The 27,124-nt window shown below is 39.6% G+C and overlaps 1 protein-coding gene across 1 annotated transcript in view; it reads right to left on the reverse strand.

Annotated features, from left to right (window-relative positions):
- Positions 1-26,372, reverse strand: part of LOC133447008 (dedicator of cytokinesis protein 2-like) — a 104,343-nt gene extending 77,971 nt beyond the window's left edge. The window contains exons 1-24 of the mRNA XM_061725380.1: positions 26,207-26,372; positions 24,549-24,632; positions 24,081-24,121; positions 23,819-23,874; positions 23,625-23,721; positions 23,386-23,534; positions 22,977-23,112; positions 22,188-22,345; positions 21,019-21,100; positions 20,709-20,844; positions 19,715-19,790; positions 19,413-19,489; positions 17,603-17,853; positions 17,209-17,307; positions 16,983-17,055; positions 16,647-16,750; positions 15,115-15,316; positions 11,847-11,944; positions 11,655-11,744; positions 11,329-11,429; positions 8,731-8,865; positions 3,670-3,778; positions 3,186-3,256; positions 1,347-1,453 (exon numbers count right to left, since the gene is read on the reverse strand). Of these exons, the coding sequence (XP_061581364.1) occupies positions 1,347-1,453; positions 3,186-3,256; positions 3,670-3,778; positions 8,731-8,865; positions 11,329-11,429; positions 11,655-11,744; positions 11,847-11,944; positions 15,115-15,316; positions 16,647-16,750; positions 16,983-17,055; positions 17,209-17,307; positions 17,603-17,853; positions 19,413-19,489; positions 19,715-19,790; positions 20,709-20,844; positions 21,019-21,100; positions 22,188-22,345; positions 22,977-23,112; positions 23,386-23,534; positions 23,625-23,721; positions 23,819-23,874; positions 24,081-24,121; positions 24,549-24,632; positions 26,207-26,249 (2,575 nt within the window). The 5' untranslated portion in view covers positions 26,250-26,372. The remainder of the gene's footprint in view (positions 1-1,346; positions 1,454-3,185; positions 3,257-3,669; positions 3,779-8,730; positions 8,866-11,328; positions 11,430-11,654; positions 11,745-11,846; positions 11,945-15,114; positions 15,317-16,646; positions 16,751-16,982; positions 17,056-17,208; positions 17,308-17,602; positions 17,854-19,412; positions 19,490-19,714; positions 19,791-20,708; positions 20,845-21,018; positions 21,101-22,187; positions 22,346-22,976; positions 23,113-23,385; positions 23,535-23,624; positions 23,722-23,818; positions 23,875-24,080; positions 24,122-24,548; positions 24,633-26,206) is intronic.
- Positions 26,373-27,124: the final 752 nt, after the last annotated feature.

Raw genomic sequence — 27,124 nt, forward strand, 5'->3', positions numbered from 1 at the left:
TTATATCACTCCAAACCCTTTTTCATAGGACATTTGCATGGAATTGAACAACTAAATAGCACATTATAAGCAAATTAAATACAGGCCAAAAAAAAGGAGAAGGGTTGGAGTGTGTGATCACTGATATGAGGTACACTATAAATGTATGACTATAAAGTGAAGTCTATTAAAATCTTTCACAAATACATCAGGTGTAATGGGAAAGTTGGCACACATAGGACAGTGAAGCTGCCTGAAAAGACTTTGTCTTTTGCTTTCCATAAACCCTGAATGATATTACTTCCCCTCTTTGAGCAGATGGCCGGTATCATCCGTGACATTAATGTGGCTAACACTCATCTTTCTCAACATTTGCCTCCCATGACTACTGAGCCATGAACAAAGTACTCAAGTTCATGCACAATTTCAGTTTTGCTGCAGAATATCAGAGAGAAAAAAAGGGTAAGAAAGCCTCCAGGTTAAATACTACAAACAGATAAATATCTGTTTAGATCCATGTTATTTGGACCTCAGGAAAGTTTAATCTCAGCAAGAGTCATTTGAAGTGATCGTCACCATCAGTGCAAGGAGAACATTAATCAGTGCTACTTGGACCAATTGTAATAAGATGCTACCTAGCCAGAAGTGATTGCAATGATTGTTATTGTATATTATCACATCCAGATTATGTACATACATGCTGGATTTACAAAACTGAATCCTGAGGGAGAGAAATGTTATAGCAACTTAAACCCAAAAATATAATACCCAGCTTGAACAGACAGTTTTATGTAAAGCTTGTTCACATCTTTGGCACGATTAGCAAAAAAGCTTTAAAAATAATCAGGCAAATATCCAAGAATCAAATGGTTATGAATATTGTGGATCGATTAAAGTATAGCTTATTAGATAAAAATAAAGGATATTTATCCTGAATGTGTGCGCTTTGGCCAACTGGCTGTTTTAAAGTGTTTTGTTAATGAAATTAAACTGTGTTGAGTCGAGTCATTGTTGCAGTGAAATAAATAAATACATTTAAAATTCAAGCACAGGATTATGTCCTTTAACTATTGGGATTTTTTTGATTTTTTTTTATCCAGAACGCTTGACTGCAATGTTCCTAAAGAAAATGGAACATTACACTCAGACTATTACCAAAGTAAAGCCATCCGAGCATCCGACTGGTCATAAAGCAGTGGAAACAGTCGTCTGTCCATTCATGATGGAATCTCTCAATGTTTAACCAACGTTTTTATGTAATCTCTAGCTTTATATAAGGAAAACAAAACTAATATGGCAGGGTTCTCTGGGATTTCAAACTGACTAGGTTCAGATGTGTTTTTTTGAAAAGAAAAAAAAAGACGAACCTCTCCTCTGAAAAAGTTTGCTGCTGACAATTTCAGTCATGGAAGCCACCTTCTGTTTCTGGAGCTTCTCAGGTGGGATGCAGGAATAGAAGTCATGCAGCAACTCACTGAGGAAAGACAGCTACAGTTAGTGACGTGAATAAAGCTTCTTGAAAATAACCATAGTATATACTATTCTCTAATGTTACATCATGGTGCACGTTCCACAACTCGCTGCGATCATTTGCACCACTTGACTGATGTAACAATCACAACACAAGCGTGCAGTGTTAGGTCCAGTTTTATATACCCCACCTTGCAGGAAACTGTGATCACTAAGGAAACACTTGTTCGACAGTCCAAACATGAGCCGAGCAGTGTATGCTGCATGAAAACAAATTAGACAATACGATGCTTTTATGTCATTTTAAAAGATTGACTGCTCAACCATGGCGAAACCCCGTCTCCACTTATAGTGTGTATCTTATTTAGTCTCTGTTCCCTTATATTATGCCACCCAGGCCACTAACACCTTCATTAATGGAGTGACATAATAAAATGTGCACCCTATTCTCCCAAACCAAAACACGACACAAAAAGATTTGTGTGACTTTTGCTGTGCGTGAGCCGACATGGGGACATGTCGGGGTCACAGAGGATCATTGCAGACTTATCAGGCCCACTAATCATCCGAGCTCATTCTAATTAAAATCCAAAACGCCAGCCTGTAATCTATGGACGTGCAGAGGACAGAGCCAATAAAACACGCACAGCTGACAAAATCTTTTACCAGTATCTGTCCATGGATAAAAGTACAGGTGAGTTTACAAAGCATAGGAATGCTACTATACAGGGGGTGAGAATGCTTTGAAGTCCCCCTCCTGCTCTGTGATTGTAATTCTCATGGCTTGCTCGAGGAAAGTGCTCGGGGCTATTCCTATCAAGATTGCAGCAGGGAGTTTACTTTCAAGTTCAGATGCCTCGGATGGGTTTGTGTATGAGTGCGTAAAGAAAAGCAGGAGACAATAAAGGATAAGTGAATATGCATAGAAGGGAGTGAACGAGAAAATGAATGACGCAAAAGAGAATGTGAGAATACATTCCTTGCCCCCCGGCGTCCATGCAAAGATATGTGCATCTTTGAGTCAGGTGTTAAAATTATTGAAGGGAGAGGATGAACTGTTACTATATACAGATAACACACCCAAATGTAAATGGACACACAAAAACACACATGGATGACGGAAAAGAGAAAACATGAGAAAAACGGACTCTGAAATCAGGTGTTGCAAAAATGAAGTTAGATTCTAATTTCTCAAAAGTGATTAGGTCATCGCACGATGATGGATAGTCTTTGGGTTGTGAGGCCGCGAGAAGACAAATAAAAGAGTTCCTTGAAATGCGCACTTAGAAATAAAAAGTAAATTGAAGAAGTATGTGCAGCCTTGTCATTGCCTGGGCTTAAATGCAGATTTCAGTTTGCTGCTGGGTCACAGAGAGGTTAAACAGGCCATTCCAGGTTTATTTTGTTCTTCAGGAGTTTGAGGGTAAGACATTGAAGAGTTAAATTGCTCTTGCTTCATGGTTTTGATGAAATTGTTATTTCACTCAGGGACACTTTGATTAGCTGCAGAGTTGATGTGAGTGTTTGTCCTTGTTTCATTGTCACTTTGAGAGGATTTTTTTTGTCACCTGCTAAAGAAGGTTAGGCTCAAACACTTGAATGTGCATAAGAAGAAAATCGAGGGTCACTGAACAAAGATGAGAGGAAAACTTTGTCAAAGGCACCTGAATAGCAAAAAAGATATGTTAACAATGTGTGGATTTGTGTTTTTTTTTTTGTTTTAAGGATAAGCTTACCTGAGGAGTTTGGCATCAAACACTTTCTCAACATCATGCAGGACTGTCGGCAGGTATTTCAGTGCAGCTACCTGAAGACACACAGCCATAACAAACAAGCACTGTTAAAATCGTCACCCTAAAAACCTCTGTGGAAGGTAAAATGGACATAAAAAGTAGGTTATTTTTCACATCTGAAAAAAAAAGATCCATTTTACTTATTTTCCAGGGTTGCTTCCCTTTTTGTAACTTTTTTCTGTTTGAAAATCTACCTTAGTGGAACCAGTGAGAATAAGAGGAAGATATTAAGCATCAGAATACTGATACAGTCACACTCAGTTAACAGGGGTGGGAGCATGGTGAGAAGAGGAGACAAAGCCAGACAGGAAATGTGGAGAAACAAACGAGCTGGAGAAATGGTGAGGAGGATAGAGATGAGGAGAATGAGACAAGAATGCAAAAAAAGTTCACATAGTGTGGATACAAGCTGAGAGCACATATTTACCCTGAGCAAAAGCGTGGTGGTGTAGTCCGTTCTCATCAAGCTGTTGATAGACTCAAAAAGTCTCCTTAGCGACTCCTCGAAATCAGCCTGCTCTTTCCCCTCATAAAGCCTAGGAGAGCAGGGGGGAAAATGAATGGTAATATAACCCGAAAAACAGAGTTGGATAAAAAGAGTGAGGCAATGACGGAATGCAACAGTTCATGACGTGACATGTTTAGTGAGGAGGCAACAGCCCTGAGAGGCAAGATCAACCAAGGAGAGGAACAGGTGAGTGAGTAATCACTGGGAATGGATGTGGAAGGACAGACAGAGAGACAAAAAGGAGCGTATTTATATTTCCTCTAATAACATAATAGAAGTCTGGGAGAATCATTTGGAAATAACACAGAAATATTTAACACATTTAAATGGGTTTAATCCCCTATTATTTAGCTAAACTATTGTTTAGCAATATTCTCTGTGTGAACAAGTTGTGACTTAACAGCATTATTGCAGTGATAAATTACAGACGATATTCATGAATAATTTACTGACATTATAAAGAGAATTTAAGGCTTTCTTTTTCTTTTCTTTTTTTTAAATTAAGCCATGTACTTCGTGAAGCCCTCTCTTTAATGCATGAATAAGATTTTGTACAGACTTGTAGTCTCCTAATCTGTAAATCTTCCAATGACTCATTTTTTGCTGGACTAATTTGGAATAAGATCTGAGAAGATTTTATCGAATAAAACCTATCCAAAAAAATTAAGATATGACAATCTGGTCTATCATGAGTCACATTTCTTCATTTTTCTGTTGTAACGCCACATTGTCCACCGTATCACTCTTTTTATTATACTGACTGTGTAAATATATAATGGACAGAGCACAATTTTAATTTAATATAGTAAATTGAAATTCCCTACTTTACATACTGTAAAATTAGAAATAAAAAGTCAGTGACTGCTGCAATCAGGACATCCACTTAATTAACAAAGAAAAAAAACTGTAGTTATCTTTATCATTGCTGCTATTCACGTCATATGCAATCCTTACATATCCCTCCACCATCCATTAAATGTCACCCTTTTTACACTTAGCAAATGCCAGTTATCCATCTGTCCATCTCTCTCCTTCCCTCTTCTCTGCACTATCTCTATACAATTCACATTTGTTAATTACTATTGTGAACGCTGGAGCAATGGATTAGCATCTAGATAGTGAATTTAGTGTGTGGAGGGGGAGATTAAGCCATAACACAAAGAGGTATTATCACCAGGCTCTTTGAATAATGTAGTTATGATTACAGAAGCATTAAGAGGTTGTGTAGAGAGGTATCTGGATGTATCAGGGTCAATGAGAACAGTCACTTAGACACTTACTCCAAAAATTAACCTTCAGCAAAATAAATTTGTCTTGTGGATGATAAAAAAAGCGCACTTTGAATCACCTTGTTGTTGAATTGTGCAATAGACAAAAACTTGCCTTGCCTATTGAAAAGATGCACGGGCAACCACAAGAAATGCTACAAATAGGGAAAAAAAATGCATTTCTGTACAACTCCATGGAAGGGAGGAGCCTGAACAAATAATTTTAAAAGATCTGCATGTGGTTCAGCTAGTCACTTGCCCTCTCGATCATCTACTAAAAGTGATCAATCTCACAATTATACAACATTATATCTTATTAAATGTTTCAAAAATGGATTTTGATACGAGAGTATGGGCAGAAATATGTGCCACTAGAAACTGAATTTGAATCATTTATATTTGAATTTGAATTGCTCAACTTGAATTATTGCATTAAAAAACTGAATCTGAATCACATAATTTGAATTTGAATTGCTCAACTTGAATAATTGCATTGAAAAACTGAATCTGAATCACATAATTTGAATTTGTATTGTGTAATTTGAATCATTGCATTGAAAAACTGAATCTACATTCCGAAAAACTGAATCTACATTCAGCTCTCACAATTCAAATTCAGTTCTTGAAATTCAATTTCAATTCTACTGTGCCAGACATCCGGGTCTTCTGGAGGAACAGCAATCGAGTGCAGATACAAAGAACTCGGGTATCAGTCACGTGACGTTTTTTGTTGTCAGCGCCATCTGGAGGACCGACCGGGGACATTCCAGCCCCCGGGTCTCGCACTCAGCAGACACGCCGATTTTTCCCAGTGGCCGGCCGCGGTACTGCAACTAAAAATCCCATGGAGCCCAGAAAGCTTTTTTCCCATAGACCGCAATAGTAAAAGAGAAGCCTCTAAAACTGTTCACAGGACACCTCCAGCTGTAATCACCGGCAATTACTAATCTAATCTATGGCGCTGACAACAAAAAACGTCACGTGACTGATACCCGAGTTCTTTGTATCTGCACCATGGATGTATTATGATCTGCACTCGATTGCTGTTCCTCCAGAAGACCCGGATGTCTGGCACAGTAGAATTGAAATTGAATTTCAAGAACTGAATTTGAATTGTGAGAGCTGAATGTAGATTCAGTTTTTCGGAATGTAGATTCAGTTTTTCAATGCAATGATTCAAATTAAACAATACAAATTCAAATTATGTGATTCAGATTCAGTTTTTTAATGCAATTATTTCAAGTTGAGCAATTCAAATTCAAATATAAAAATTCAAATTCAGTTTCTAGTGGCACATATTTCTGCCCATACGAGAGCTTCAGTAAACTTCTTCAAAATGATAGAAGAGTTCATTCACAGCCATTTTAATAAGGGCAGTCAAGATAGTAATTTAGAAACCAGCCAAATGTGAAATATAGTCACAGTAATTCTTCCTGTTCCTGATGAACCAAATGACAACCAGATGTTTTACCTGACAGTCGGAGCTGTGACGAAGGGACGATAAAATACCATTTCTTCAAACAGTGAGGAAAACTTTTAAAACTTGCAAATACTGTCCAGGGAGGAGCGCCCGTACACAAAGCGCTGTTAATACTAGTGGCGTGAAGGCTGAATTATGGTAAATCGACGCAGCGCCTGCGCCGTAGGTTAAGCCGTAGGCTCTGCGTTGGTGTAACGCAGAACCATAAATCACCCTTAGGATCACAGCAATAGGCCCTGGTGCAAATATGTTCTTGTGCCCCCGTCCTGTAGCAACTACAGAGAACTGGCCGCACGCACCTGACTGGCTTTCCCCCCCGTTGCAGTAAAAAGCATATCTAAATTCATCATATTTCTTTAACATCATCCTGGCTCTTTTTTTCTTTCCTCTTTTGTGTGCCGCTTTTTTTTATTTGGGCACGCTTAACATGATGCTACTCTATTTTTGTCGTCTATTTTCTTTGGTTTACTTTTTTCTTCTTGCTGAAAACTGATGTCACGTCACTGCGTCATCGTGCACTTAACATAACACCTGTAAAGGTGACTGGACTATTCCATAACCTTTTTTAAATTTTTTTCTCCCTCCTTCACTGGCCCCTGAGGGCATCTGGGTCCTGGTGCAGTTGTACCGATTGTACTGTCGATATTAGCAACTGTGGTTCATACAGTTTGTTTTTCAGTTTACAGTGTTTGCGACGGTGCGTGTGGCGTAACTTAGTGTCACGGAGTTGCACGCACCTCACTCAACAATACGATTGTCTTGTCGCGCATATTTACTTGGATTTCTCTGAACCTCCAGTTTAATCTTTAGCTAGATTGTTTCCAATTGCTTGATTTAGATGTGCCTGTAACTGCACTGACTAAAACCATGACAAGAATCAAATTATGTGCAATAATAATAACCACAATTATATGCTGTAACAATACACCTTTCAATAACCAACCTAACCCTACCTCATACTGCTGTACCTGTCACTTTTTTAAATTGTATATATGTTAATAAGAGCCACATTTGTTTATTTACCGTTTGCTACTATTTAAATCTGGGTACAGTGAGCGAAATAACCAGTCAAATTCTCTGTCTGCCATGTTCAAACTTGGCCAATAAAGCTGATTCTTCTGATGCTGATTAACCAAATATTTGGACTTGCAGAGTTACTTATTTTCATCTGATAAATGAAGGTACGAAGGTAGTTCCCAAGTAGGAACTGTGACCTGAGTGTTAAACGGTTCTAAGATATGCTTTTTCTACTATCATTCCCAGATATGCCATGTCTCTTTATCAAGAGAAACTGCCTAAAAATAATAAAATGTCACTGTAACTAACAACATGATGGCAAAATTAAAATGATTATATAATAAGAATGAGAAGAAGAAAACCATGGTATGATATTATCATAAAATAGACTCTGATTAATCTTATTACATTTACGTGAGCTGTTCAAAAAAAATACATTTACTACCGTATATATTTCTGTGTGCCAAGACAAAGCAATGCAAGTACAATGTAATATGTGTCAATATAAATACATTTAGAAATATGAAACAGAAAGGGGGGACAATGGGACAAAAACACAAACCGGCATCTCACACACATTCAGAGATGACCTAAGGAAGTTGTTTAACTTTGACGTGAGAGATTCAAACTCGATTTTAATTGATCTAAGGTATCTCTGTAATAAAAAAGATGGAGCTGATCCATAAATTATTGTTGGGCTTAATTTAATCTCTAATCAGGGAATAAAACACAAAGAAATCAATAGTACAGACTCCTTAAAGATGTTTTCTACAAATAAAAAAACAAAGATAAGAACTATGAGTATATGAAGATGCAGAATTCCAGACATGACTGATCACCCAGCTGCACCCAGATGAAGCACTGACCATGATTTTTGATTCTGTGTCTGATCTGCCAGTGCCAACTTGTAAACATTTTATAAAGAGCGTTAACATTCATCTTCTGCTGTGCCTCTGGACACTCTCAGCACATTGAGTGTCTTTGCAGGCTGCCAGTTCAGCAGTCCTGCAAACACATTAGCTCTCATTTGGTTGCTGTACTTCATCATCAATGTTTATTAGCAACATTAGTGCTCTTCTTCTCACCCTGCTGTCAAAAACTGTAACTTTAACCATGCAGAGTCACAGGGTTGTGGGCATGTTTGCAGTCTGAAGTCTCTGAAACATTTTTTTAATATATAATCCTAGTGATCATTTAACAAAACTGCACACTTACTGGGAGTATAGCATGCGTGAACGAACAATGAACTTGAAGATGTACTCGAGGGCTTTCAAAGTTCGGAGGATGGGTTCACATTGCTCTCCTCGGCTGGACACGTCGAGGTACCTTTTCAACACCGACATCAGCTTCCTGGAGGAGAATGATGCAGAAAAAAGGGGAAGTGTGACAGAGAGAAGAAAACAAGACACAGGTAAATCAAAATAATTCTGAGATAACTTATTTCTTCCTTAATGTCCCAAAGGGTGAAAAGGTTGATCATAATCTCTCTTTTTTCCACTTTTGTAAATCAGAAAAACAAATTGCAGCAGAGGGAGAGCAAACAAATGAGAGCGAGGGATAAACTGGCAGAGTGTTTTCTATGGGATAACAGCCAAACAGTACTTCATACCACGACAGATGTACCTGTCACATGTGCAGACATTTTTATTTGCAGTCGGATGAATGGTCAAAAAAAAGAAGGAAAAAAAGATTTTTTTTTCACTTTCCAGCAATCCATAGGCATCTTTAGTCACAAACATAAACACTTCAATGCATCAAAGCAGCTGGAGAGCTGTGCAGAGGTGAAGAGTTCACTTTAAGTTTATAACCTACCAACATCCCCAAATCTTAATGGCATATAACACTGGCCTATTTCTAACATATAATACATAGAGCTGGGTGTCGGGATCTTATCCCAGCCAGCTCCAAGCCAAAGGCAGAGTACAGCCCAGACAGGTCGCCAATCCATCATAGAACTGTCCGACTGCCTTAAACATAAAAAATGAACTATGATCAGGCCTCACTGCCATCAGGTTGGCTTGAAAAGTGTGTACCATTTAGCCATCCCTGGTTTTGTTTAAATGCATAGCTTAGAGACAAGTGCAGGAGGATTTATCCTTTTTGAAAGTAGTTTAAAATGTAGTGAGAGGGCGTTAAAGAGTTTTACATAACAGCCCCTGAGCTGAAGGGCAATAAACTGCAGTGACCCTCTTAAGGAAGGTGAATATGAACACACAAGCTGGGGAAGGATGGAGTGGTGATTGGATAGATAAGTAGATGGCGTTGAGAACAGAAGGAATTGTAATTGGAGGTGGGGAGTGGTGGGGATAACTGGACAAAGCAGGCTAAGAGCAGGAGAAGAGCTGTTTGTGTCGAGAAAGAAATGCAACAAGAGATCCATAGGAGTCATATTCTCAGTTTAATTAAATATTTTCAATGGTGTCCATGAGGTTAAATTAAAAAGGTGATGAAATCAGCAGACCTGGAGATACAAGACTCCAATCATATATAGAACTCCAGAAAGTTCAACATCTGAAACTGGTCCTAAGAGGAACCACACAATGGATCCCTAAACAACAGAACGAGTTGCTCCTCCAAACACATCCGATGAACCTTTGCCTCCCCGCCAACTAGTTCAGACACAATGATGGGTTTCACAGATAGAAACATAGGTGTAGTGTGGGTTCCCTAGCAAATATTGTTGCCAAAATCTACCAGGAAGAGGTCAGAAGCAGACAGGTAATCTCCCACAAGGGAACAGGACACAGTCACTGACTCAGCTATGTGGAAGACACCTGGGTCAAAATCCCCCAAAATATGGCCTTCACTGAACACATCAACGCAGCAGCAACATCAAGTTCACTGGAGAGGGTGAGGAAAAATAACAAGCACTTTTTTGGTCTGTATTTTGAACATTGACGTGGACAGGACTCTTAACACTGCAGTATAAGAGAAATCTATAATACACAGACCAAAACTCGCATTCTGACTCCCACCACCTACTGGAATACTAACTACTCAAACCAAGCCTTTATCAAGTCAGCCTCAAAATCTGAAAAGAAAAAAAGAAAAAACCTAAGGGAAATATAATAACAGGGACAAAAACACTGACATCCCATATGTGGCAGGAGGGACTAAAAAAACCTGGCAGAATCTTCACCAAACAGAAGAAACCTGGAGAATTTCAAACACAACAACATCTTCAGGTGGAAACGGGGTCACTCAAAGGACAAAACACCCACAAACAGAGCAGAGTTGCCCCTGCAGTACACCGAGGACTGCAAAGAACTTTATACAGGGGAAACTGAACCCACAACTGCAGATGGACATTCGGTACAACACAGGAGAGTCACTTCTTCAGGTCTAGACCCAGCAGACCACCTGAATCACAAAGATAAGAGATAAGGACAGAGATGTCCTCAGAAGAAAGACGATTTTGAGAGTGAAATAAGCCAACTTTGTTAAAAAGGGAGGGGGCAACATTTAAGTATCCAACATTTACAGTGCATCTTTGACTCTCCTAAGGTGGTGTCTGAACCATTCAAGAGGCAGGTAGACCAGTGATTAATGAGAATGAATTTCCCAACAACAGTTAAGACATGTGGAACTCCCCACCAGTTAGTTAGAAAGGAAGAAGCCTTTCAGATGAGAGGTGAAACATGTTCAAGAATAAAACAGTTGCCTTCTGCTGCAGGACTTGGGATTAATGGACCCAAATACACCCTCAACATACTGGTTTGCACAGGTCACTGTTAGCATGGCAGTGTCCACAGTGCATAATGTCTTTCTGAGATGGCATTACAAAACGGGCTTGTGACCCATAATGTTTCTTACTTGTAGGCCAGTGTAGCGCTGAAATGCTGCTTGATGTAAGCCTCCAGAACTGTGTTGAAGTGCTGAAACTTTCTGTCAGCGATCAGCCCGATGATATATATCTGTCAGATGGGAGAACACAGTTGCTGACATGTTTACATAGCAGGAAAGATCCACAAAGCAGACGAGGTTCGTGTGTAGGCATCTGACTGATGTGCTTGTTAGGAAAAGGAAGGGCATGAAGAAACGTTAGATTAGAGAGAACATGGCAGGAAGTCAGCTGCATGATGGGAAGGCACTGATACCTATAAAAAACTCCTCTTCAAACTGATATCCCACACACTCACCAAGGCATCAAACACGAGGATGTCGTAGTCATCAGTCTGAGAGTGTTCCATCATGATGTTGAACAGGGCATCAAGTGTGTCCTGCAGAAACTACACACACACACACACACAGACAAAGCGGAGCGCCAGTGACTACACACAATGTCAGCCCACTCACTTGCAAATAGAAACGCTTGCATTTATTGCACTAACCTTAACCACCTCTTCTCCATCAATCATTTTGAGTTTCTCCAGGTTTTCTCTAAGGAGTTCAGGCCGAGTCCTCCATTTGAGCAGCCCCAACAGACCCACTAAAACACAAGGGACAGATAAGAGTATTCGTGAAGGTTCATGCACCCCGGTAGCTACACTTACTGGAAGCTGCATGGTAAATGGTCCACTCTTACATACTGTCCAGTACTTATATAGAGTACTTTACAACGCATTTTGTCATTCACACACACTTATACAGCACCTCTTAATTCATATGACAAGTTTCTATAGGGTATGTAGTGCCTTTAACTTGGGAGTTGGTGTCCAATAACACTTTTCCATGTGGAGGCACTGATGGAAGCACTGATCGTTCAGTTGGAAGATGGCCACTTTGCCACTCTGCCGGTGGCTGTTTTCCTATTTATTTATTTATTTACTTGCTGCTAACTCTGCATTGAAATTGGAGCGAAAATAATAAAAGGGTTTAATGGCTAGTTTACTTAAAAGCATGGTATAATGGTAAACACATTTCATCAATTTGCTTCTTTCTGCTGGTTTATGCCACCGCAAATCTAATATTGGGTGGTTTGGAATAGATAAATTGTACTTAGAAATGAATACATTATAGTCCTGAAGGAGGTCAAATTCGATTCTGTGTTTTGAAATGTTCATATCTAAGAACACAAGTAACAATCGAGGGACAATTTTTAATTGAAAGTGTAGCTGTGTTTACATCCAAATCCATTGGAGACATATCTGTCATCTTGACAAACTGGCTTTCACATTGTCATCAGAAAGTGCAAGTAAAATTACATTGCACACAAGTCTAATGAAGAAGAAGAAAACAAAACACTTCACCTTGACCATGAATGAAGACTAAACAGAGGAAACTCTTTGTGTACGCTTTTCAGCAGCTGTGAATAAGCTTTTATTTTAGCTGAGATTTGGTCGTTTTTTTAAGAAGAGGCAGAAACAGTAGCTCGTTCTTGTAATCATTACATAATTAACATATTCACTAACTGCAAAAGAAGTCTCCATTCCCCTTTGAAGCACATCAACTCTTCACGTAAACACACTAGCGTCCAGCCCTCTGGTTAGTGACACTTTCAACTGAGTCTGCTTCGGTCATTGATTCTGATGGGGTTTGACATGGGACAGATTTCCGTGTCTCCATGGGTCAACCCTGCACTTCACCGCTCTCCCTGTCCAGTATTTTTGAACACATTACACCAGGCCACACATCTGGTTGGCAGCCTTTAACAACACTGTGACTATGCAAACCTGTGAGAGTGTGTATGTGTGCGTTTGTTCATGCTGTAAGGGTGATTAATACTTCTGAATATTGTTCATTAGAATGATGGACTGGCTTCCTTGGTAACAGCTGCTGCTCTGCACCTGTGTCTGATGCACCTTACTATGGAGTGAGTGTGCAATTATCCATCTACGCATGTGCTCCTCATCATGAATGTGTCTTGCCCGTGGGCTCGTCTTAGTATTTGGAACAAACTCATGCAACTCTTCACTAATAAAACCCACATTACGCAGACCCCACTTTCTATCTCACGATGGAAATCAATCAAACAAAATTTATTTGCACAACACTTTTCATACAACTTGTGCAACACAAAGTGCTTTACAGGATTAGAAATCAAAGTTTTTATTCTTCTTAAAAAAACAAAACAGAAAACCCTCTCTGCTTCTACCACCAAAACACATCAAAATAAGCAGTAATTCTGGCAATATTAATCAAATTAATAAGATACTGGAGAATTAATTAATCTCACTTGAACTTTCAAACTTTCATTTTCATATATTTGTATAACCAGGCATAACCAAGTCAGATTTTAAAAATACAATTCAAAGCAGAAATGTAAAGCTTCTTAACATTTTTCCACAATCTCTTTTTATTTTCGACCATTTATGTTTCACACTTGTAAAGGGTTTGGATTTGCCCAGTAACATTTTCTCTCTAACATTTATAGTCTTGGTCTGCCTATATTTCCCTGTTTTACAAGTCAGATTTAAACACCCTCCTTCCTTGCATGTTCTGTGTGTGTGTCTGTGTCTGTGTGTGTGTGAGAGAGAGAGAGATGGAGAGAAAGAGTGGAGTGTGTTGTGCATTTTTCGACTAAGAGCCCTTGTTCACCAAGCTGACAATTTGCCATCAGCAGCATTTGTAACACCTCTTTATAGTGTTTATCATATCAACACGACTATTTTTTTTTTTTGTGTGATGGGGGATTAAGGTTCGTGTGAGGGATAGATTGTCTGTTCAGCATAGCAAAAGGGTGCAGCAAAAAGGGGGTGTCAGTGACGAAAGAAAGCAAACCAATAAATCAACATGTCAACATGTTTCCACTCATTTGTCATCTTCATCAAGCAACACTTTGAAAAGGCCATGCTCATGCCAAGGTAAGTAAGTGATGCCCAAATGATAGCCGTAACTCAGGTGAGACCAGCTCATCCCTTGATTAAAGCGTATAGTTATAGGGGCTTGGGTTGCACTCAGTCATCTGCTCAGTTACTGCTGTTGGCTGGAACTTCTCCCATGGTGCACTGGGTAGTTCGGCTCACTCTGCTCTCTTTACTGACCATCTTTATCTACCATCCTCTGACGACTCCCCACAGATCTAGACAGATAGCCTCGCTCCCTGAGTCTGGGTTCCTGCTTAAAGGGACTTCTTCCTCTCCACTGCTTCCACTTAAACACTCCGGACGGGAGATTTCAGTCGCTCCACTGAGGAGGCTACTTTTTATTGACTATATAAAAAATACACGTATAATGAATTGGACTGAATTGGTAAACTGTAACGGAATTCAATTTGTTCACCATTTTACAGTTTCCCTGATTAATGTGATCATGTCCGCACTACCAAAACCCTCTGCTGAACAGTTAGGTGCAGCTGCTCATAGCTTTTGCAGTCTGTTCACATTTGGCTCAGACGGTGACGACATGAACAGACACAGCAGGAGGTTCTTTTCATCGCCACTAATTTAATCATCAGTTAAGCCTTCGGGCCAATTGCACTGCTACGAGCTTAGCTGAGGTTTAAAGTTTAACATGGTTTTAAACCCATACATGACGTAAGGAAGTCACGTGACCTCTAAAACCCCACTGCACTGTCATAGGTGTCTGTGTGATGGAAGTTTCTTAAACAACCTGCATACTTATTTTGTTAGTTACCCTCCCCAAGGACATCGGTGAAATACAAATAATTTCACGGAAAGAGTACCTGAACAGCGTGGCACCTGTGCCTCTCAGTCTTACCATTCTGGGTGAGTTTAGTGGAGCACACCAGGGTGGAGATGGTGAAGCTGTCTCTGGAGCTGACCGACAGGCCTCCTCCACTCCCAGACACGCTGCTGGAGGTGCGGGACAACCCCGTCCCTTTGTTGGGGTCCCCATGGTGGTAGCGGGTGGACGGCAGGGACAAGTAGGCGTTCACATCTTCCATGCGCTTGCTGTCACCCTGATGAGACGATGATGTTTTTTTAAAAACATTTGTTTCAGACCAGGGATGGCACAACTTTGCAAATGAGCAGAAAGTAAAGACACCCTGGGATTTGATAAAGTGATTTATCAGGCCTCTTTCTTCTTAGTTTCTTATTTAAGAGTTTAAAAAAGAGAGATATTAACAGTATAAATATCTTCTTGTGGCATCTTTATCTCCATATTTATTTACATTATTATGCTTAAAGGAGCATGAGGCTCCTTTTAAGAAATGAGACTCTCTAGCGCCACCCTTCGCCACGACGGCCGTTGGGGGTACTGCAGCCAACAGTGAAGCCGGCACGGGAGAACGGGGAGAACGCGCATGCAACGTCATTTGACGTCACATCCGCCGCCCAGCGCGGCAAATTCGGAGTCCGAATTGCAGCACATTTTGCAGCACACAGCCTGTTCAAGGCAAAGGAGAGATACACTAGAGGGCTCATTCTTTTTGGTTTGGAACGCTTCATCTGACATTATTACTAGAAAACTTAAAACGTATACAATTTGTTTTCATAAATCCTGCCTCAAGCTCCTTTAAACTAGTGCACATTGTTCTATTGATGAATTTAAAGCAAACAGCTCTGCTCCTGTTATTAACCCTCCAGTAAACCGAGAGTCCATGGCTGGAAAGATTGAGTGATAAAAGATTGAAGCCATGAGTGGCAGAGAGATCAAGAGGAATGCTGGGATAACGAGAGATAATAAAGAGGGCACAGGGGGACTATCCATTTGGTATTTCAGTGAATCGTGAGTAATTAATCTTCACTGTATTTGACATGTAATCAATAAGGGGATTCAATCTTAGCTCTGGCTCATTTAACTGGTAGTCTATTTGGCTTCGCTCTGACTGTCCGTATTGCCATCATCTGGTGTCATTTTACCTCCAGGTCTGCTTTGATAACAGGTCCAACTACACCGGCATTATCAAATTGTTCCCTTTTATTAACATATTTTAACATTTCATCTGCATTTTGAATATGTTTTTAGCCATTAATTCCACAGATTTTTGACATTTTGCAGAGTTGAACATTTTCACGAGTTGCCACTTTCATTTGAAAATATCTCTTGTTCATTAAAGTTCAGCTACCTGCTTCAACAAACTTTTTTTTTTTTAAGTCAAGGTATGAGATATTTGGCATTTGAGAGGCAATAATGCTTGGTGAACACAATTTTTTTAGTAAACCAGCTTTTAAGTACCGTAGTTTCCACTCTTTGCTTACTGTACAACTTTGTTCAAGATGAAGCTCAACCTTCCTTCATAAATCCACCTGGTTTATCACCACAAGAGAATCCTCACTGGTTCTCACCTTGAAGACCACAAGGTCATGTAGTCCATCCTGAAGCACAGTCCCATCCTCCTTCATCAGACGAACAAATGCCATTGCAGAGTTCTTCTCGCTCTTGTCCTTGGCTGGAGAGGGAGCAGCCAGTGAACACAATCAGGACACATATATGGAATGTAGAAGGAAAAGTAGAGCCAAAACTAAATATGTCATTAAATTAATGAAGAAAAACTGCTTATTTGAGTAAAAGTGTCACTTTATTCACACGGGCTTAGATAATAAAAGAAGACTTATGAGTGTTGATTTATCAGGAGAAAACAGACCAGTAGGCCACTTGAAAAACAAGAGGAAGATGCTTACACTCCTGGGAAGAGCGATGTCTGAACATGAAGCGTAAATGAATTTTGTGCATTTCTTCTAGAGGGACTGCCACCTGGTGGATATATCATGTTAATGTTGAAAGCATTAAATACATATTCAAAAGAACAAAAGTCATACCACGACATTGTACAGTGTCAGCAAAGGAATGACAAAAATGTATAACAGCAAATCAGTTCAAAGGAACTAAAGAAAGTAGCACACACACCTTAAATGTTTCCATCCAGCGGGGCTGTTTGATTTGGTAATAAATGACGGACCTATATTCACTGACCGCCTTATCCCCAGCTCCCAGACAGATGGCGTTCTAGGGAAAAAAATTGGATGAATGAAAAATATATTTCATAGTAATCTGTCAGATTTTACTCTTTTGACTTTGTGCTTTTGAGTTTATCTTATAAGATGGATTTTCATTCAGGGTTAAAGCAGTCTCTATGTGCCCTCTAACAGAGTAAGTGCTTTCTGACTGGCTCATACAACCTCATGCTCATTTCAAACCATCCCACACACAATCTAATTCCTGTTTACACTAAACCTTCCCACTCTTCAAAAACACTGTCGTCCCCCAGCCCTCCCATAAGTCATTTCTTCCACCCGCTCACCTGTATGACTTTGCCCTCCTCATCACAGACCCACATGACAACCTCCACATTTTTCTGTGCTGTCTTGTTGTATTTGTCGAAGTCACCGCCCTGTAAGGTCAGGTATATGTCGTTACGGACATCTCCGGGCATGATTATCTCTGGAAAGCCCAGCTTTCTGGCAACCACCGTGCTGCGGTCCACCAGGTGAGGGTACTCCTTTCTGATCTGAACTATGTCGCCCACCAAGGCCTTCATGGTGACCCACAGACCTGGGAGGGGCAGTTAGACAGAGAAAAACTGCTTATTAAATTCACACTTGACAAAGCCTACAAAACAATCCTCTTCTATCATAAACCTTGAGCATATTTTAAGACCTTGCAGATAACCTAGAATAAAGTTAACAGCTTGACGGATGCACTAATGATAATATTAATAATAAAAGATTAAAGGATTACAATTTCGTGAAGGCCTTTTATAACTGTAACAAAGCTTTATCGGACAATATTCAACATAAAATGAAGCTACTTCTCTGATCTTCATGTATTCTTTGGTAACTATGCTGTTTTTTTCATCAGTTAATTTAAAATTTAACAGGACCAGTAGAGAGAAAGACAGTATTGATGCATGATATGATCTGCTTGGCAGTCAATTACGTAATGTTCATGGTTGCCTGGGTGCAGACCTTTAAATCTCCACACTTCACCGAGCTGACTAAAGCTGGAAACAGAGTGCAGCCAAGTGACATTTCTGACTGATAACAGGCAAACGTATGTGGCCACAAGAGAGCTGACTAGTTAAAACTTTACAGAACTTTGTGAAACTAAGCGTGAATACATTTTACTTGGGTAAATAGGTGCCGCTCCAGCTTGTTTTGAATCAGGGATCAATAAATTAATTTTTCATTTCTCTGTTGCAGGTAAGTAAATTCAAATGTATGAACGACGACTCTCAAGGCCAAAAAGCATTATAAATTAGGCTTAAAAATACTTCAAGACGTACTGAAATATGAAGTCTGCTTGAAGAATTAATGCGAGTTCCACTTTGTGTAAAAAGTGGAGTCCTTATTAAATTTAACTGGGTGGAAAACGTCTCCTACTGCACTCTACTGTAATCAGTACTGCAAGTTTTTGTTTCATTTTCAGGAATATGGTGTCAGATAGTGGAGCACTGAAATATTTATTTTTAATAAGTAGGTAATAACATTTTAGAACACCAGTGCTACAGAACTAGTTAAAACCTATTACTAATTTCTTGAAAAATTAATGTTTCTAAATGTTTATTTGGACTCTTGCAGCTTTGACAAATGAAGCAACAAAAGGGACTGTGTGATGAGGTGTCCTCATAAACACAGTTGGAGAAATCAAGATTGTGCCATGAACCTCCTGCCTGCAGGGAATTCTGTGTATGTCTGTTAGCGCGTGTCTAAAATAGAAACGGCATCTCAAAATGGGACGACGAAATGATTTGGAGAGTAATTCTAACAAGAGACATCTGGTGGCTACTGGTGGTCCTTTCATATCTGGGCATTGCTCAGGGGTTCCTGGAGTGGAGGGATGTTAAAAGCTGAGTGATATGATGCTTCAATCTAACATGGGCATCGGGATTGGTCCTTGGCAAAGGCAAGTAATATAAAAACACCAGTGCAAGGAAGAGGGCTATAAGTCAAGACACTGGCCCTAATTATCAGCTGATGTGAAGAGCGAAGAGGCAAGGACGCAATGACTTTTGGCAATTTTATCAGACCACAAAAGGGTGCACCAAACACTTGGAGAACTGTCACATGGCTGGGAAACACTGAGCAAAGCCTGTTAGAGCAAAGAAAAAGTACCTTGGCCGCCGCTGTCTCCTCGTGAAGCTGTTACTTTGTTCAGCAGGGTGTGGAGAAAATCATTCTCAGCAACAACCCTGGAACCAAACATACACAAACAAATCCACTCAGAAGCACAAAGAAACATCTCAATTTTCAATTGTGTGGAGGCTGACAGCTGCATGCGTGCAGAATTGTGAAAACTACATGGAGGATCTGTGAAGAAATTCTAAAACATATTTTGATTGGAGGTTTTGATGGGAAATCAAAGCCTGGAAAGAGCTAAAATGAGAGAAGCAATAGCAGAGGAAAATAGGACATACGGGAAGAAGGGGATGAAAAACTGCTTCTCCTCATCACATTCAATCTTCCCTTTGATGATGTCACTTATGTCCATCACTGCCAACAGGAGAAAGAAATGGTTCTGTGATGAAAACAAATCAAAAGGTAGTAATATACAGTCACCTCAGCCGAACACAGCACAAGAGCAAAGCTGCTCCCCTTCCACTCACAGATGATGTTTCTATAGAGTCACATGATGACAGGGGACCCTGTATAGTCAGTGTGAGCAACAATGGGGTTAAAATGATTAAGTTACCTTATTTATTTATGGTTTGTTTGTGCAACAGAGTTTGGTTCTGCCAGGCAGCTCCCTCAGGAGTGATAAAACCTGAAGTAGGCCCACCACATAAAACAAAACTACTAAAAGTCATTGTTGTGCAGAACTGGTGAAATCTGCTAATGAAATGGGACACAGAAGCCTTTTTCATTATAAAGTAAATGAACATTTACAGAGATGTGTTTAAGGCCCGTTTTTTGAGTTTCTTGTGAGCAAAGTTTCTGTTTATAGTGAATTGAGTGGACAAGAAACTGCATGCGACCTTGAAATCTATGATGTCTATGTATATTGTATTTACTCCCTAGTAAAGGATCAATAAAGGCATTTATTGAATTAAGGCATTCACAAGCTTGCATTTCTCTTCATTAGGCTGTTGGTGCATTCATTTGTTTCCTGACATGTTTTTACCATTTGTTGATAAGTGGCTTCAAGCCATATGATAAAATGTGTTTCATTAAGAGCTAACAAAACATACACCCACACACAATCAAAGCTCCTTGTTTTCAGCATTCCAAATAACATCTTTAATAAAGGTGTCCATAATTGACATTAACTGAAAGCCTTTTAGATTAACACTTAATAGTACGAGTAAGAAGATTGAAATTGTACAACCCAACTCAGTTGCTTAATCTCCCTATGATTTGTAATTCCACACCACTTTGGTCCAAAGTAAATTGTATTGACTTGTCTTGAAATACCTGCCACCCCAAAAGGCCGCCTGAGCCCCAGAGTGCACCTCTTGTTGTTTGCTTCTTTCAAGTCCATCCTGCCCACTCTCACTATCTGGCAGATCAGATAAATCTTCTCTCTGCTCAGGTCTTTGTTCCCCAGGTCCTGGAAGACAAAGACAGAAAGAAAGTAAGCAAAGCAAGTATTGAGCAAAGACATGGAGGGAAATGAGAAAACAATGTAATCCTCTAGGAGGATATGAGTTCACTCAAACTGCTACGTTGTTGGGGTGCGCAGAGCGAAGAGGCGGTGCGACAGCGCCCCACTGTGGCCACTCACCGTAAAGACAACCTTCAGGTTGTTCAGCATGTCAATCTCTTTCGGGAAGCCGCTGCTGCCCCAACGAATCAAGTAGTTCTCACTGCACAAAACAAGAAAACCCTTAAAGATATAAATATTCAACATTAATATACACGCACACAAACCTTTTAATACTTGTGGGATCAGCTTTAATACTTTTAAAACCACTTAAACCATGTGTTACTCAGATGCAGTGGTGAAATGTTCTTCCCAGTAATCTTAAAACATATGCCCCATTGTTAGAGGAATTCATTGAAGACTGAAACGCATGTACAGATGACAGTGAATCTAAGGGCTCTTTTTTCTTGCTTATGCAGTTAAAAAAAAAGAGATAAAGGCATAGGCACAAGATGTGGCAACATTCAAATAGTAGACAGTACAAAAGCAAAATCAGTCAAACAAAACGCAATTAAACTGGAGCACCATAAAATATTGGGACAAATGGACGGACAGTAAAAAGATAAGCATATAATGGTGGGTCTATATTCTAAAATAAAGCTGACTGATTCAGGTCTATCTCAGTGCTTCCAGCTGCTCCGGTTGAAACACAGATATACCCTGCATGACAGTGAGTGACGGGGCTTAACATCCACATTGTCGGGCGCCGTGCAACGCTGCCACTCACTATCTGCTGCCCTATAATTTTAACTTTCTTTATGTCTGTTTTTTTGCGAAATGTCATAATTTAGTGTGACTTGACAATGGAAGAGAGCAGGAGGCAAGGTATAAAGACAAGAAACTTGAAAGTGAGGGAAAAGATTGTGTGTGGGCTGGAGTATGAGACATGATAGAGGCGAGGTGGGAGGAGCGGGAATGAAATTCATTTCAGGAGGTAAACACGAAAAAAGACAAATCTTTCCAACTGTAAGAGCGGTGCAGAACAACAAAAAGCACCTATCGTATTAAATAATGATAGGGTGGTTTTACATCAATATTTTATTATTATTATTATACCGCAACACCATAACTTTAAACTGGAAGGTTAAATCAATAAAGTTAACCCAATAAATATGGAAAAAAGTTCAAATTTGAAGCCTTAAAAATGCTTCAGTCTCTCACTGAAATGTGGAACAAGATGACACATCTAAGAAATTAGATTTACTTTACACCTTTGAAGACTGAAGTTAAAGGAGGAGCACAGTCGATACCTGATGATGCTCTGTTTGATGGGGTCATACAGGGACATGAAGAGCTCCGAGTCTTCTCCAATGCGGCACACAAAGTTCCTGACAAAGACGTAGAGGCTGTGTGTGGGGGAGGACTGGATCCGTGCTGAGATGCCACTGTGGTCTGTCTGGATGTTGGACTACAGGAGAATACATGGGTTCTTGGAGGATTTCATAGTATACAGACCAAAACACTTTCATTCTTTTTAGTTTTTTTTCCTTCTGTTAGATCCTGACAAACAGATTTGGCTGGCATAATGTTTATCATTACCATAATTGGAGTATTTTCTGAAATGTAGCTGCAGCATCCAGGTTATCGGTGTGTAAGATAGAGGAAATCTCTGAGCCAGTAGCTCAGAATAGACTTAAACTCTTTATACTTAGGAAAAAGTGCGTCAATATAAAATGGTTACATGGGTTAAATAAAATTAAATCATTTTGTCACGGAGAGAGTTGTTAAGCTGCTAGACTGACAGACATGGCCGGCATGTAAAGCTATTATTAAAGTTATCATCCATGAAGCTGAACTGATTGTATCTTACTACTTTTTTATTCAAAAGATAGTTTATAATCTTTATTAAATAATAATAAAGACTCCCCTCATGTCTAGTTTAGAGTAGTTTCTTCATTGACTGATATTCATCAATTAAACATTAGAGCACTATCTCCAGGAAAAGAAAAGAAAGAAAGGGGAAAGTTCTCACAAGCCACAAAACAGTAATTTAATAGGTTTTCTGTGCAGCTCTTTTCCTCCTGGAATCTGCCTCGTACCTGCTCTTCTTTGATACGTTCACTGATCTTAGTTGTGGCCTCCTCGTGCGCCCTAAAGAGGCTGATGACATTTGCTCGCTCTGGGTCCAAGATGTTCCCATCTTCATCTCGAACAACGAGATCCAGCTCTAGGATCCTGGGATAGGCAATCACAGAGAGAGGATTAAAGGACGGCTAGCGAGGGTGAAGAAAAAGTAGAGAGGTAAAACAGCAGGCCAAAATAACTGAAGGAGAAAGCTGAGGGAGGTAAAGGTAAAGGAGCTAGGGAAACAGAGTGATTAGAAAAGGAGAGAGGCTTGCAAAGAAGATCAAACCAGAAGGCGAATTAACGGTTTGTACAGGTTGGGTGACAGGATTTTGGGTGACAAATAAGCTTTAAACGATGAGCATGTGTCTTGTGCCGACATACTTGTTGCCGTAATCAATCTTGGAAGTAACTTTCTGCTTTAGCTCTTTGAATTCGTCACTAGGCAGGGTGCCAGACAGGAGCTGAGAGCGCCACTCCATCAGCTCCCACATCAGCCTCTGGACCTGCTTCACAAGCACCTGCTTGTTGGCCTGGACAGAAAGACGCACGGCGATGAATTCACACAAATACACACATACACAAACATCCACGTGCAATTTTTTTTCTAGTTCGGTTCGTACCACAAATAGCTGTTTCCATATGGTCCCCCACTCTCTCAGTGTGGTGGTCACCTCCTTCACCAAGGGCATCTCTGCAGACATCACCACTTCTTCATCCCTGAGGGAGCACATTCACAGACACATGAAACAGGAGACAAAAGTCTTCAAGCCTTTGGGGACAAAGTTTTTAGTGTTTGTTTGTTTTTCCCACTCACCCACGCTGCTCAATGATGACTTCCTTAATATGGATAAAACTGACAGGGAACACTCCCTGAAGAGGAATACACGTTAGAGACAAACAAGCGGACAGAAAAAGACAAGGGAGATGACAAGCAGAGACTCAGCCAAAGTTTCCAACATCCACAAAATCAGAACAGAATAAAACTGGTTCACTGCCGTCCACGTCATAGTCATCTTCCTGATACTATTAGTAAAAATGCACAATGTTAAAAATCCATTATTTGTATGGGCTCTTACCAGCTGGCTTTTGCTTCTTGCCAAGTAACCTTTATACCAGCCTGAAAGACAAATCACCGCCATTTTACAAAAGTCTGCGTTAGTATAATGGAAATGCGCTGCATTTTGGATTTCCGTTTTCATATTATATAAGCAAAGTCCACAGGTTTGTAGGTGACTAGTTAACAAATTTCATTGTCATAATATGATAGACAAAAACAAAATAGCCACCATTTAACCATTACCTCAATGTCTTTCACTGTCAGCGGTGTTTATAGTAACATTATTACTGCTGTTAGTCCATTAAGAATGGATTAAGTCTTGTTTGTTTGTTTTTGTGCGGTAATACACGCACTATAAATGCATTAAAAAAGAAATGTAAACTTTTTTTTACAGATTAAAAAAAAAAGAGGAATGCACAATTATTTGGAAGTACTATACAAAAGAAATGATATACATTTTTAAATACCGGTAGTTAGATGTGCTTACCATCACAGACCTCCTGGATGTAGACAGTATCTCCTACTTCCAGAGAAAGTTGCTTCTCTCCTTTGCCAACAAAATTCCACTTTACTGAAACAGAAATAGCAACAGTCTGAAGAGTACTAAAATTAAAAAATTAAAAATAACATAAACACAAACTGGATAGTGCCAAGCTGCCACATACAAATGTGGGGTAACATTTGTTACCCCACAAATGTTACTGAGGAGGCTAGCTTCAAAAGAATATGCCATATGCACATTTATGGTTAAAGACTGGAGAAATAAATGACTTAAAAGAATCTCTTGGAATCCAGCTCTTTCCAGTTTTGTATAGCAGAAGGTAAAACATAAATTATTTGAGTTCATGCAGATGTGCAGTCCTGAACACCTGCAGCAAAGGCTTTTCATTTATTCATTTATGTTTCTTTTGCCAGTTTCTGTCAAAACCTGATGTCATATTTACAGATAAGAATGTTACGAGCACACACAAGAGTGCAACAAGCATTGCTGAAATAAGCACAATTCATGTACTTGGCAAAGCAAAACAGGTGACAGGGCATCGTCGCAACTGCTACAGCAAAGGGTGCATCAAATATAAAGAGCCACTTCTTCTGTCCCACTCTCACTTCTTCAAAGACTAAATGTATCTATTTATTTTTTAGCATGCTACAGTGTGATTACTGCTTTGCATCAACTTTGTTTGTCTTTTTTTTGTTTGTTTTTTACAGTTCAGTTTTCAGCTCGCACAAATGCCCTTCCTACTTCCTCCACTTCCTGTGTTGTAGTCTTTCACAAACTAGGAAGCCATTCACTTTAGATATAATAAATACTGGAATAATTATGTTTACAGCTTCTTTTGAATGACATTTCATTACTTATTCTAGCTTTCATCATCAATCTTAAGCCATAAATAGTAGAACTTCCAGGTTGGTAAATATATATACGAGAAATTATTAATAAAGGTGTTAAAACGTCACTTTTTGTGTTTGATAGTGTAAGACATATCAATTACCTAATAAATCAGAACAGTGGCTGCAGCAGGACAGTCCATCTCTGTTACTGTGTGCATTAGAAGTCCGACCTCTGTGTTCTTGCTGAGCTTTTGCTTATCTAATGGAAACACATGTTGATCAGCTCCGCCATATTAAACCACATATCCGATAAACTACACAGTCTGAGGTTCTCTAGGATGGGCAGTTTAAGATTTGCTCCTGGCAAAATTCACATTTTAACCCCTCAAAAATAGTAATTTGCAGAACTGCTGGTTTGTGAATTTATGTGCATCATTTTTTTATGACGCCAAGCTGCTTCCATGCTCCTGCTTATTTCCCCATCAGATAGAGAATCTGCTTGCAGCTCTATGCATCACATCCCACTGCAGCTATGAGTTTTCTTGCACTAAAATTAAATGATTAATGTTTTTGGCATCTAAGCCTCTTTTGGATTGGGAATAAATAGGATGTGCAAATTTTCAAGTGCTCTGGGGCCTTCTGCACCTGCTCCCAAAGCTTTGAGCAGGAAGTGACAGGAAATTAAACTATACTTTTTCTTTGAACTGAAAGTTTATTATTAACACCAACACACTGACACAGTATTGCGCCATGTACATGGGGAGGACATATACACACTTAGAAACATTAAAGTGAGTACATGTAATGACTTACCCACTCCAAACCGCTCTGTGGTGGTCCTTGCCCATGGAGCCATGGTTGAGTTGAGTCCTTTACTCACTTTTTGAAAGTTATCTTTCTGATTCTTCTATCTTTATCCCTCTCTACAAACTTGTCTCTTCTCCATTTTTTTAAGTATAAAAGACAAATAAGCCCATCCCCCTTTTGCCTTTCTTCCTCTTCTGTCTGTTCTCACTTCCTGAGTTCAGGCGGTTAAAAGGAAGTGGTAGAACAAGGTGGAGCCCTATCAAGCACACAGCCCTATGTGGTCTATAGCACCTCTCATTGGGTAGTCTGACTCAAACACATCACTAACATTTCATTTTACATAGAGGGGCTTAAAAATGCCTCCAGGTCTGTTTTATATAAAGTACAATTGCCAAAGCATGGACCTACTGTATAGTTGTCAATTCAGAGAGACATGTTTAAGTTAAGACCCCCTTATTCTGAACCTGTCCTCTTTTTTACGCTTTGTGTGTGTGCGTGTGTGTGTGTGTGTGCGTGTGTGCATGTATACAGACAGGACAGAATGAACAAAGGTGAATTACGCTTTTTCCTGGGTTAAACTGTTCAAAGCTGAGACAAATACAAAAAAGAGAAGAAAAATAGACAAACTAGACCAGGAGTCCTTAATTCCGGTCCTCAAGGGCCGGTGCCCTGCATGCTTTAGATGTTTCTCTGCTTGAACACACCCTGATACAAACAACTGTGTCATTAACAGAGTTGTATAGATCTTGATTACAAGCTGATGACAACCTTTAATTAGAATCAGGTGTGTAAGAGATGGGAAGTATCTGAGACATCCCTGATCCCTGACCTAGAGCTTAATTTCAGAGATGATATCCATGACAGCACTATTGAAAGGGAACCAAACAGGATAAAGCCTTTTTTAAATTGAACATGTAAACATCA

This window comes from Cololabis saira, chromosome 7 (genome assembly GCF_033807715.1).
Source record: "Cololabis saira isolate AMF1-May2022 chromosome 7, fColSai1.1, whole genome shotgun sequence".
NCBI classification, from domain to species: Eukaryota; Metazoa; Chordata; class Actinopteri; order Beloniformes; family Belonidae; genus Cololabis; species Cololabis saira.